The sequence below is a fragment of the Chrysemys picta genome, chromosome 1 (genome assembly GCF_011386835.1).
Source record: "Chrysemys picta bellii isolate R12L10 chromosome 1, ASM1138683v2, whole genome shotgun sequence".
In the NCBI taxonomy this organism is placed as follows: domain Eukaryota; kingdom Metazoa; phylum Chordata; order Testudines; family Emydidae; genus Chrysemys; species Chrysemys picta.
The window spans coordinates 312704224-312717229 of NC_088791.1; the positions used below are offsets into that span (position 1 = coordinate 312704224).

At 49.2% G+C, this 13006-nt stretch overlaps 1 protein-coding gene and 1 long non-coding RNA gene across 19 annotated transcripts in view; one reads left to right on the plus strand and one right to left on the minus strand.

The window, feature by feature from the left end:
- SACS (sacsin molecular chaperone) overlaps nt 1-13006 on the plus strand; it is a 250637-nt gene that overhangs the window by 217506 nt on the left and 20125 nt on the right. For 14 of the 18 annotated variants that reach the window (XM_065594803.1, XM_065594784.1, XM_065594795.1 and 11 more), the window contains one exon: nt 808-834. The exons of the other annotated variants lie outside the window; for them this stretch is intronic. In XM_065594803.1, coding sequence (XP_065450875.1) covers nt 808-834 — 27 coding nt within the window. The remainder of the gene's footprint in view (nt 1-807; nt 835-13006) is intronic. 18 annotated transcript variants of the gene reach the window in all.
- LOC103306692 (uncharacterized) overlaps nt 1-13006 on the minus strand; it is a 29237-nt gene that overhangs the window by 9223 nt on the left and 7008 nt on the right. The gene's annotated exons all lie outside the window — the stretch shown is intronic.

The window sequence follows — 13006 nt, forward strand, 5'->3', positions numbered from 1 at the left end:
TATGCTTATTGCTACAAATATAATCACAGATTTACAGGTGCAGAGACAAAAATCCATGGGCTGCATGAGAACACTTTGAATAATGGTTCATCTAATTTTGTAATGCTGTATATCAAATCTGTATATCTCCAGATGTTTTGTCCTGATTATTGAATTTACAGTTTTTTGCAATATGGAAATTATTTGCATCACTGTAGTTTTCTGACTCTTTCTGTGATGCATTTATAGAAGTACATATGCCATCATCTTTTACACCTTTCATTCTTATATTCAACCAGGCCACCAGATATTTAGCATTTCTCCTTTCTAGTGTTTCATCCTACTAGTATTGCTTCAGAGAAAACACATGAACATTCTTGTACATGAATATGATGGGTAGACTTCTTCTGTAGAACCTTAAATCCCTTAGATCATTCTTCTGAACTCTAGAATGGCCCACTTTGCTCTTCATGACTCTTTTGCCATAAATTACTTTTCTTTCTAAGGCATTTACAAGGTCATAATGTACACATGATACTGTAAGACCTGTTCATTTCTCTTTTTGCTGGTTCTAAAGTCCCAACTGCCAAGAATTTCCCTCCACGTGACTATACAAATATACAAGAAACATGTTCTTATATTTTCTTTCAAAAGATGGGGTGGGTTCCACCACTGGTGTTGCACAAAAAGATCCAAATCCATTTTCACTCCATAAAGCATATTCTTTTATTGTAAGAGGCTGATTGTTACTTTTATATTTAGCATGATCATGTGTAAATCACTAGCATTTTGAATGTTTTCTGAAAAATGGATATGATTATATTCTAGCCCAACAGCTTCTCTGGGGATTTTCAGGTAGGATTACTGATTGAATATTTTGTTGGATTGAAGTGTGGCATTTGTGTGGCTTTGATGATTAATTGTTCTCTCTGCCTCAGCTTCCATATAAACAGACACTGGATAACTTACATAATTAAACACAATTGGCAAAAAAAAAGAACAAAAAAAACTAATAATTCAGAAGATGATAGTGATGGGACTCATCGTATAGAAGAAATAACATTTCAATGAATTTATATTCATTGATTGATGCCAAATTGTTTAAATAAACCAGTGTATCCCGTGAGGATTTTCAGAATTTCTAAATGGTATCAAACTTTTATTCTATAAAATTGGCAAAATAATTTGAAATGTCAATATCTGAGCTACATTTTAAGGTGTGAGGACTGTACAGTCTAGGAGCTGCATGCAATTAAAGAATAATTGGAAGTAGTTATCAGCTGGCATACTTTAATCATTAATCAACAGCATGAACATTTGTTTTTTATATTAACATTTTATGTTCAATAAATATTTAAGAGCTTGCACTAAAATAATAGGATTTTAGTTTCGATTTTAGGAGTATTTCCCCCTCCCTGCCCATCTGCCTTAAATTTCTGTCCCTTCTGCTAGCGCTGCTGCCTCTCTCAATACTGCAACACCAAAGAAGGGGGAGTAGCTTTTGACAGCCTGAAGGAGGGAAAACTTACTGCTTCCAAAAATGTTTTGTTAGCCACTTCCAAACTAAGAAGCAAGTAGTTTCTTTCCCTCTCACCCTCCATGTTGAGACTTTGAAAGGAGGTGGAAAGAAGTGAGATTTTAAGCTTTTGCTGATCACGTTGATAGCCCCACCCTTCAGAGTCAGATTCTCCTCTGAGATTATGGAAGATGGCGGAAAAGTAGGCAGTCTTGCAATGGCACATAGAATTTAAAGACCCGTATTATCATACATGTATGTACAATTTATATTCTCATCAATATTCAATTCTGCATAACTGTTGTAACAGCTTCATGCTTATCAACAAAGACAGTTATATGGCAACAAACTTGATTTACCTGTACCTATGGGCATTTCAAAGATAGACAAAGGGATTCTGCTAGCCCATATACTATTATGTATGACTGTATGTATTCGTCATGTGGTAATCAGTAACACATGTCTACACTACGAAATTAGGTCGAATTTATAGAAGTCAATTTTTAGGAAGCGATTTTATACAGTTGATTGTGTGTGTCCCCAACTAAGTGCATTAAGTTGTCAGAGTGCATCCACAGTACCGTGGCTAGCATCGACTTTCAGAGCGTTGCACTGTGGGTAGCTATCCCACAGTTCTCACAGTCTCCACTGCCCAATGGAATTCTGGGTTGAGCTCCCAATGCATGATGGGGCAAAAACATTGTCGCAGGTGGTTTTGGGTACGTGTCGTCAGTTGCTCCTCCCTCCGTGAAAGCAACGGTAGACAATCGTTCCGTGCCTTTTTTCCGTGCCATACCATGGCAAGCGTGCAACCCGCTCAGCTCAGCTCACCGACACCGCTGCTGTTGTGTCCTGGGTGCTGCTGTCAGCAGATGGTGCAGTAGGACTGTTGACTGTCATCATACACCGCTTCTACTGCAACTCTGCTCTGCTGCTCTTGTCTCAATAGCTAATTTCTCCATGTTGTCTGTCATGTGCTCCTGGGAGCATGTGTTCTTCCTCGGGAAATGTGCGCGGTGCTAACCGTCGTCCTCCACCGCTTCTGCTGCAACTCTGCTCTCCTGCTCTTGTCTCGATAGCGAATTTCTCCATGTTGTCTGTCATGGGCTCCTGGGTACGAGTGTTCTTCCTCGGGAAATGTGCGCAGTGCTAACAGTCGTCCTCCACCGCTTCCGCTGCAACTCTGCTCTCCTGCTCTCCTGGTGCCATGAATCCACCTTGCAGGTCCTCTCATCATTCTGTATAAATATCTATTCTCGTGGCATCTGTCGTCATCCACCGCTTCCTGCTCTCCTGCAGATGCCATATCACGGCAAGCATGGAGCCCGCTCAGCTCACCGCTGCTGTTGTGAGCATTGTAAACACCTCGCACATTATCCTGCAGTATGTGCAGAACCTGCAAAAGCAGGCAAGGAGGTGATGACAGTGCGATCACGATAGTGATGAGGACATGGACACAGATTTCTCTCAAAGCACGGGCCCTGGCAATTTGGACATCATGGTGGTAATGGGGCAGGTTCCTGCCATGGAATGCCGATTCTGGGCCCGGGAAACAAGCACAGTCTGGTGGGAACGCATAGTGTTGCAGGTCTGGGATGATTCCCAGTGGCTGCGAAACTTTCGCATGCATAAGGGCACTTTCATGGAACTTTGTGACTTGCTTTCCCCTGCCCTGAAGCGCAAGAATACCAAGATGAGAGCAGCCCTCACAGTTGAGAAGCGAGTGGCGATAGCCCTCTGGAAGCTTGCAACACCCGACAGCTACCAGTCAGTCGGGAATCAGTTAGGAGTGGGTAAATCTACTGTGGGGGCTGCTGTGATCCAAGTAGCCAACGCTGAGCTGCTGCTATTAAGGGTAGTGACTCTGGGATATGTGCAGGTCATAGTGGATTGCTTTGCTGCAATGGGGTTCCCTAACTGTGGTGGGGCGATAGACGGAACATATATCCCTATCTTGGGACCGGACCACCTTGGTAGTCAGTACGTAAAGCGCAAGGGATACTTTTCAATGGTGCTGCAAGCACTGGTGGATCACAAGGGACATTTCACCGACATCAACGTGGGATGGCCGGGAAATGTGCATGACACTTGCATCTTCAGGAACTCTGGTCTGTTTGAACAGCTGCAGGAAGGAACTTACGTCCCAGACCAGAAAATTACCGTTGGGGATGTTGAAATGCCTATAGTTATCCTTGGGGACCCAGCCTACCCCTTAATGCCATTGGTCATGAAGCCATACACAGGCACCCTGGACAGTAGTAAGGAACAGTTCAACTATAGGCCGAGTAAGTGCAGAATGGTGGTAGAATGTGCATTTGGACGTTTAAAAGCTCACTGGCACAGTTTACTGACTCAGTTAGACCTCAGCAAAACCAATAGTCCCATTGTTATTGCTGCTTGCTGTGTGCTCCACAATATCTGTGAGAGTAAGGGGGAGATGTTTATGGCGGGATGGGAGGTTGAGGCAAATCGCCTGGCAGCCGATTACGCACAGCCAGACACCAGGGCGATTAGAAGAGCACAGCTTGGCGCCCTGCACAATAGAGAAGCTTTGAAAACCAGTTTCATGACTGGCCAGGCTACGGTGTGACAATTCTGTTTGTTTCTCCTTGATGAAAACCCACCCCGTGGTTGACTCTACTTCCCTGTAAGCAAACCGTCCTTCCCCCTTCGATCACCGCTTTCAGAGGCAATAAAGTCATTATTGTTCAAAATCATGCATTCTTTATGAATTCACCACACAAATAGGGAAATAACTGACAAGGTAGCCCGGGAGGGGTGGGTGAAGAGGGAAGTACTGGGTGGGGTGGTGGATGAGGGGAGGAGGGAAGGAGAAGGCCATACTACAGTTCAAAACTTATTGAATGCCCGCCTTCTGTTGCTTGGGCAATCCTCTGGGGTGGAGTGGCTGGGTGCCCATAGCCTCCCTCCCCCCGCGTTCTTGGGCATCTGGGTGAGGAGGGTATGAAACTTGGGGAGGAGGGCAGGCAGTTATACGGGGGCTGCAGCGGCTGTCTGTGCTCCTGCTGCCTTTCCTGCAGCTCCACCAAACACCTGAGCATGTAAGTTTGCTCCCCGATTAGCCTCAGCATTACATCCTGCCTCCTCTCAGAATGCTCCTGCCTCCGCTCATCGCATTCATTTAATGCTTTCCTGGACTCTGCCATTGTTTGCCTCCACGCATTCTGTTGAGCTCTTTCAATGCGGGAGGACTGCATGAGCTCTGAGAACATCTCGTTGCGGGTGCGTTTTTTTCACCTTCTAATCTGTGCTAGCCTCTGGGACGGAGATGATAGAGGGAGCGTAGAAACATTTGCGGCTGCGAGCGGAAAAAAGGGGAGAGTAATATTTAAAAAGATACATTTTAGAGAACAAAGGGAAGACTATTTCACAATGAATCAAGCGATTCACATTACATAGCACATGTGCTTTTGGTACAAGGTCGCATTTTGCCTCTTATATTGAGTGCCTGCCGGTTTGGTGTGAGACATCACACACGCTTGGCTGGGCAACAGAATTCGGCTTGCAGGCAGCCATGGTAAGGCAAAGGATTTTGGCTTCTTCAACCTTCGTAACGTGGGAATGGTTTCAAACAGCAGCGCCCTCCTTTCCCATACCAAGCAAAGCCTGTTGGGTTGGCCATTTAAAAGGATGGATTGCAGTTTTAGAGTGAATGTGCAGCACAATCCAACCCCACCCCCCCAATTCTCTGGGATGATCGCTTCATCCCCCCCCCCCAACACATACACACCACATGACTAGTATCAGGGAAGATCCCCGTCAGCCAAACACGAACAACTCAGCATGAACGGGCCTCCCCCCACCGCGTGGCTAACAGCAGGGATGATTTCTTTTCAGCCAAAGGCAAACAGCCCAGCAGGAACGGGCACCTCTGAATGTCCCCTTAAACAAATTTCCCATATTTCAACCAGGTGACCATGAATGATATCACTCTCCTGAGGGTAACACAGAGAGATAAAGAATGGATGTTGCTTGAATGCCACCAAAGCCCGGGCCCATTCGCTGCATTGTTTTGTTCTGCAATGATTCCAGACTACTTGCTACTGGCTTGGCGTGGTAAAGTGTCCTACCATGGAGGACGGAATAAGGCTGCCCTTCCCAGAAACCTTCTGCAAAGGCTTTTAGAGTACCTCCAGGAGAGCTTCATGGAGATGTCCCTGGAGGATTTCTGCTCCATCCCCAGACACGTTAACAGACTTTTCCAGTAACTATACTGGCCGTGAATGCATCCCAAATCTTCAGGGCAAATTAATCATTAAACACGCTTGGTTTTAAACCCTGTATTATATTTACAAAGGTACGCTCACGAGAGGTGCCTTCTCCGGCTTCATGGTCCGGGAGCCCGCCTTGGGAGGGTTGGGAGGGTATTGGTTCCAGGGTGATGAACAGTTCCTGGCTGCCAGGGAGAAGGGATTCTCCACTCCCCTGCTGTGCGCTATCCTCAACCTTCTCCTCCTCCTCATCTTTCTCATCCACAAAATCCTCATCCCTGTTGCGTGAGACTCCCCCCTTGCAGGTGTCCACGGACAGTGTGGGGGTAGTGGTAGGGGCCCCCCCAGAATTGCATGCAGCTCATCATAGAAGCGGCATGTATAGGGCTCTGAACCAGAGCGAATGTTTGCATCCTTTGTTTTTTGGAGGCTTGCCTCAGCTCCTTAACTTTCACGCAGCACTGCTGTGTGTCCCTGTTGTAGCCTCTGTCCATCACGCCCTAGGATATTTTGGCAAATATATTGGCATTTTGTCTTTTGGAACAGAGTTCTGGCTGCATAGATTCTTCTCCCCATACAGCGATCAGATCCAGTATCTCCCGTTCGGTCCATGCTGGAGCTCTTTTGCGATTCTGGGACTCCATGGTCACCTATGCTGATGAGCTCTGAATGGTCACCTGTGTTGATCAGCTGACCACACTGGCCAAACAGGAATTGAAATTCAAAAGTTCCCAGGGCTTTTCCTGTCTACCTGGCCAGTGCATCTGAGTTCAGAGTGCTGTCCAGAGTGGTCACAATGGAGCACTCTGGGATAGCTCCCAGAGGCCAATACCGTCAAATTGCGTCCACACTACCCCAAATTCGACCCATCGAGGTCGATTTTAGCACTAAACCCCTGGCCGGGGAGGAGTACAGAAATTGATTTTAAGAGCCCTTTAAGTCGACAAAAGAGGCTTGGTCGTGTGGACGGGTGCAGGGTTAAATTGACCTAACGCTGCTAAATTCAACCTAAACTCGAAGTGTAGACCAGGGCACAGAAACAGTTTTGTCAGAATGGAAGTAGTTCAACTTTATATACAAATTATGGGCATCTTAGAAATACCTCAAAGATATCCTAAGGACTGAGAGGGTGGGATAGTTATTGCATTATCCATAGTAAATGTTACATAGGAAAATGTAAAAAGATGGTTTGTGCTTGATGTTGAAAAGAAAATCTCTTTTTTTTTACTGAACATATTAGACGCACCATCAACTTGAAAATCATGGTGCTTGAAAATGTTGTACTTTCTATCTGCAGTATTGTACCTCATCCAGTGTACTTAATGCCCCAATAGCAATATGTGGGTGAACCCAGACAATCACTATGTTCTCAAATGAACTCACACAAGAAAATGATAAAAGACCATATCACTTGTGTGTGAAAACTTTTCACTGGATGTATCCCACTGTTCCTTGGGGTAACTTCCATAGTCCTGTCCATGCTAACAATCTGCAGTGCAATCTATTTCAAATGGAAGTCACACCTCCCTTTGCAAAAAGCAGCAGCTCAGGTCAGTGTTAACATATTGTCTTCTGAACTCCGACTTGCAAGCACACTATCAGAGAGCCTGCAGGGGTTTTCAGTAGACACTGATCTGATGAAGTCTTTTGCAAAGTGAGCTGCTTCCTGGTCATGTGAGCACAGCCAGATTTTGGTGAATCTGTGGTGTAAGGCCAGTAAAACTGTGGACTTCATCAAAAGCATAAAGAATAACCATGCATACCAGCCGATAGCTAAAAAGCTGGCAGCTCAGTGGATTTTCCAAACAGGTGATAAATGCAGGGTGCGAATTAAGAGGCTAAAGAGAGAATACAGGAAAACCTAGGATAAGAGTCACATCTCGGGCAACTCACAAACAACATGCCTATTTTATGATGACTTTGACCAGGTCCTGGGCACTGCACCCAGCCCAGAGCCAACTGTGCTTCATGATGACCTGGTGAACTGATGGAGCACTGCTGGCTCCTGAATCCGGAATGGGGATTCATTGCAGCCAGCAGCAGGCTTCGAGCCAGGATCATGAAGTGACTCTTGTAATGCAACCAGTTCCAGAGCAGGCTGTGGATCAGGATCAACAGCAAAATCTCAGTTCCCATGTGAAGGAGCTGTTTGAACCCCTCCTACTCCTGAGGAACAGCGCACTGCTGGAAACCTGGAGGAGACAGAAGTCGCTCAAGAGCCTGGTAAGTATATGATTCAAATTAAAAGTTTATTATTACTGTAATTGGATTGATTTGTAGTTAAAGAGCAATGCAAAAACGCTAAGCCCCAGTTACCAGCGTTTGGACACTAATGGTGGATTGTATCACAGCGTCTAGGCGTCCCCACCTTCCCCCTCCCCACTGTGTGGAGTTCAAAATGGTGAATTGGAATTTCAGACTTTTAAACACAGCTGTATTTTAACTGTTAAGACAAAGAGATTTGCTACAGTCATTCTTGTTTTCCTTTGAGTATTTGGAAATTTGCCACTTTGCAATCACTCCTCCTGGGAGTTATTAATTATAAAAATATTAGTAATTAATATTAAGATATTAATTAAATATCTCCTCCTGGGTCTGTGCAGCTGCCTGTAAATAGTAAACTGAGTGTGTGTGTTTAGGAAACAGTATTCTTCTTCGAGTGCTTGCTCATGTCAATTCCATTCTAGATGCGCGCGTGCCCACGTGTGCAGCTGTCGGAGATTTTTGCCTTAGCGATTTCTGTAGGGTTGGCTGTGGCGATCTCTTGAGTGCTGCAGGCATGTGTCAGTATATTAGGCGCTGCCGGCCTTACGCCCTTGCAGCTGCTTCTTACCGTCCATGGTGGTTAGTCGGAGCATCTTTCCCTTGCCTAGCAAAGGTTAGTGGTTCTTCTACTTCGCTCTTTGAGCCTTAAGGCTTTGTAAATAGTTCGTTTACAGTAGTTAGTTAATAAGTAGTGTAGTTAGAGATAGAGTCCCAGTGGGGACTTTGCCCAGGTGGGGCATGCCCCATTGTCTCTGGGTTTTAAGCCCTGCTCTGACTGCAACAAGCCTATGCCTGTTAGTGACTCCCATAGCAGCTGCCTCAAGTGCTTGGGGGAATCACATGTGAAGGACAAGAGTCGCATCTGTAAGAACTTTCGTCCCAGAACTCAGAAAGAGCAAGACATCCATTTGAGGGTCCTCCTCATGGGCTTCTCTCTGCCCGGTATCCAAGCCTTCCTGGTTGGACTCTGCCCCAGCACCTTGGCCTCGGTGCGCAGCGCACCCCCAGCACCAGGCTGCGCCCGGTACTACTCCCCATTGCCGGTGCCTAAGAAGAGGTTGAAGAAGAGCGATTCCCCAGCACCGAGCAAGAAGGGCAAAGGACCTAGTTCGGGCCACCAACCCACACTGGAGCCACATGGGGACACCCCCCCTGATGGGGCCCGCTAACCCCCCGAGGGATCTGCCCCCGACTCCAGGCAGTGGTAGGGGACCCAGAGTGGTGACAGGGCCAACACCTTCCCAGGCTCTCCTGGCGCCCATAGAGCAGAGGCCTCTACCAGCGTGCCAGCACCGCGTGTGTCGCAGGACACGGCAAGGGGTCCTGGTGAGGTCAAGCCAACAATGAAGACTCCCCAGAGGGCAGACAAATGACGATGGGCTCCGAAGACGAGACAGCATTCTCCGTCTCCACGCCCCCAGGTCTCTATCTTCTGCGGGACATCCGAGATTGCCGGCACCGTGATTGCGGTCTCTGCCCTCTCAACGTGGGTCCCCTAGAAGAAGGCATCGGTCACCGTATCGCTGGCACCGATCATCCTCCTGCTGGCTGTCCCCTTGGCGCAGACCCCCGTCTCCCAGACAGTGGGGGTAGTCTCTGTTGCGGTATCAATCCCCCAGGCCCTGGCACCGATCCACCTATTCAAGGCACCGGTCTCACGTGGCAATGGTTAGCTATCAGACACAAGCTTCGACGGCCCCTCCATGGTCATTGGAAGGTGATTCCTCTGGTATGGAAAGGGAATTCAGCCCTTCACCGCAACAGCACTGGCACGATTGGGCACCTGGTGCTGCGTCGACTTGCGCAATGCTGTTGTGGCAGCAGGCGAGTGGCTGGAGCAATGGCCCTGCTGATGCTGATGCCTCTGTCAATCCATTCCTTGGCCGCCACCTCGGAGCAGCAACCAACAGCACTGAGCTTGATGCACAAGGCGCACTCAAAGGCTGGGATAGAGGAGTGAGCACACACCCCAAAATCCTTTTCCCCTGTGGGGAATGATGCCCTAGGACCTCCCCCGATGACCTAGTCTTACCTGTATCTTAATGATTGGCTTATCAAAGGCAGATCTCAGGAACAGGTGCAGAGGAGCCTTGATCTAGTTCGTTCCACCTGCCATGACCTGGGCCTGTTGATAAATGAAAAGAAATCGACCTTAAGGCTGGTGCAACAAATAGAGTTCATTGGGGCGGTTCTTGGCTCCACATGAGCCAGAGCCTTCCTTCCAGAGGCACGTTTCCAGGCCATGTCACTCCTGAATCCCCCGTGTGAAACACTACCCACTCACCACTGCTCACACCTGCCTGCGATTGTTAGGCCACATGGCCTCATGTATGCACATGGTCCCGCATGCCCAGCTCCATTTCCGGCCACTGCAAGCATGGCTGGTGTTGGTCTACATCCCTGTAAGAAGGTTGGGACTCACCACCGCGGCGCCTCCTACTGGTTACTCCGGGAATTAGTTCAGTCCAGTGGAGCGTCCCCTCTCAGTAGTATCCCGCCCGTTGTCTTGCCCTCGGTTGGCTTCTGAGCCCACGTCGCTCACCAACTCGCGGCGTCCTCTACAGGACCACTGCCCTCCAGCAGTGCCCCTTAGTCCTTCCACACACCCTTCTGGGGGACGTGGGGGTCAATCAGCTGGCTCTATGTCCAGCCACCATGGTCAACCACACACCCCAAAGTCTAATCCCTGGTAGCCGCGCATTTGCCCAGGGCCAGGAACATGTTAGCAGATGGCCTCAGCAGGACCTTCTTAGTTATAGATAAATTTCAGTTGGGGGTTCCTTCTTCCTCCCCTGCCCCACGTTTCCCCTCCTGGGGACCGGGGCATGCCTCGGTCTCAGGGTTTCAAACTGTGTGGGTCCTGTCTGAAGCCTATGCCAAAGGGAGACCCACACAACTCCTGTCTGAAGTGCTTGTGGGAAGCCCATCAAACAGATAAATGTAAGATCTGCAGTGGCATCTGACCAAGGACCAAGAAGGAGAGGGACTTTAGGCTGAAACTACTCCTCATGGGTTCAGCCATTTGTCCCCAGATGGCAATGACGGTGTCTGATCCCAAACCCAGCACTTTGGTGCGGAGCGCACTGGCCTTGGTACGAGAGGCCACAGCGCCGAGAAAGGACTTGGGCTCCAAGGATCCTCAGCACTGCCATTCCACGACGCTGAAGACCTCCTCCAGTGCGAGTGCCCAGCACTACTCCCATTCATCGGTGCCGCACAAGAAAAAGAAGATGGACAGCAGTCGTTCTCCCACTAAAGTAGTGGAGTGAGGAGGCACCAGCCAGGTGTGTTCCCTGCTAGGACACCCTGCTCCGGCTCCAACTCAGCTGTCACTGTTGACTCCGGCCTTACAGTGAGGTTTGTCAAGTCCGGTTCTAGTGGACTCCCCAGTGCGGGAGTGTTGGCAGGAGGACCCAGACCTTCCCTCTACGCCAGACACCTTTGCAGCAGTTAGGGACCTCATAACGATGACGGCGCAGTCCCCTGCACCGGCATGGATGCCACAAAGAGGCACAGTGCCCTCTCGAGGCAAGCTGATGATGACGAGGCACCGCTTGCCCTCACCTCGGCACTGCTCCCGAGCACCATCTCGCTCCGCACCGCCTTGGTTGCCAAGGTCGGAGTCCTCATCGGACTTGGAGGCAGAGTCGTACACCTCTAGGCAAAGCCGGCACCGACCTCGGCACTGCTCAAGACAAGAGCAAGGGCAGCCGCTACCCATGATGTCCTGGCCTCTGCTGTGGCAGGTGCCGGCTCAATGGCCCTTCTGGACCTCCTGGGCCTACTACGAAGCCCTAGGGCCGGAGTCCAGATCCTTATCAGTGGCTTCGGAGGCATGGGTCCCTCCATCATCGACATTGGTAGCCCGGGAACCTCCTCAAGGGCAGGAGATGGGCACGCAGGTTGGCACCAAGACTGCTGCGGGACCCGGCACTGGGACCAGTATTGAGAGGGTGCAGGCCCGGAAACCAGCACCACTCCTGGCACTGCACAAGGTGTTTCGGTGCAAGGGGATCCCGCGAACCAGAGGGTCAGGAAAACCCAGTGCCCCGCAGGCATCTTCCTCATCCTCCCTGGATGAAGTGGTGGCAGGCATTTCCACCACACTGCCTGCTGTGGATAACAGGGCACACCAAGAGTTTCTCAGGAGGGTGGCTCAAAACTTAAGCATGCAGTCGGAGGAGGTGTCGGAGGAGACCGACCCTATGGTTGACATTCTGGTCCCTGAAGGTCCTTCAAGGGTGGCTTTGCCCCTTATTAAGTCTATCTATAACACCACTAAGGTGTTGTGGCAAACACCCGCCTCTCTTCTCCCCATGGCAAAAGGGATACAGAGGAAATATATTGTGCCCTCCAAAGGGTATGAGTACCTGTTTACTCATCCTCAGCAGGGTACTCTGGTGGTGGAGGCGGCCAACCATAAGGAAAGGCAGAGGCAACTGGGGCCGACTCCTAAATCCAAAGAGGCGAAGTAGCTGGATTTCTTTGGTAGGAAGGTGTATTCTACCGGGGGGCTCCAGCTTCTCATTGCCAACCAGCAGGCAGTCCTTAGCTGCTATAGCTATAATTCCTGGAACATGTCCATATTTCAGGAACTGCTTCCAGCAGACTCCCGTTTGGAGTTTGTGGCTGTCCTGGAGGAAGGCAAGGTCATCACAAGGACCTCCTTATAGGCCTCGCTGGACTCGGTGGAGTCAGCAACCCATACGATGACAACTGCGATAGCCATGAGATGGAGCTCATGGCTTCAAGTGTTGGGACTCCCACACAAAGTCCAACACATATTCAGGACTTGCCTTTTGACTGTTCAGGCCTCTTTTCGGAGCAAACAGACACTAGGCTTCACAGCCTGAAAGACTTGCAGGCAACACTGAAGTCCCTGGGGCTTCAAACGCCAGCCCACCAAAGAAAACCATTTAAGCCACAACCCACCCTTCGCTTCTCCTCAGCTCTTCCTAGGCAGGACTGTAGCAGGAAGCAGGGCAGGAGTAATAGGCAGAGGCCTTCTCAGTCC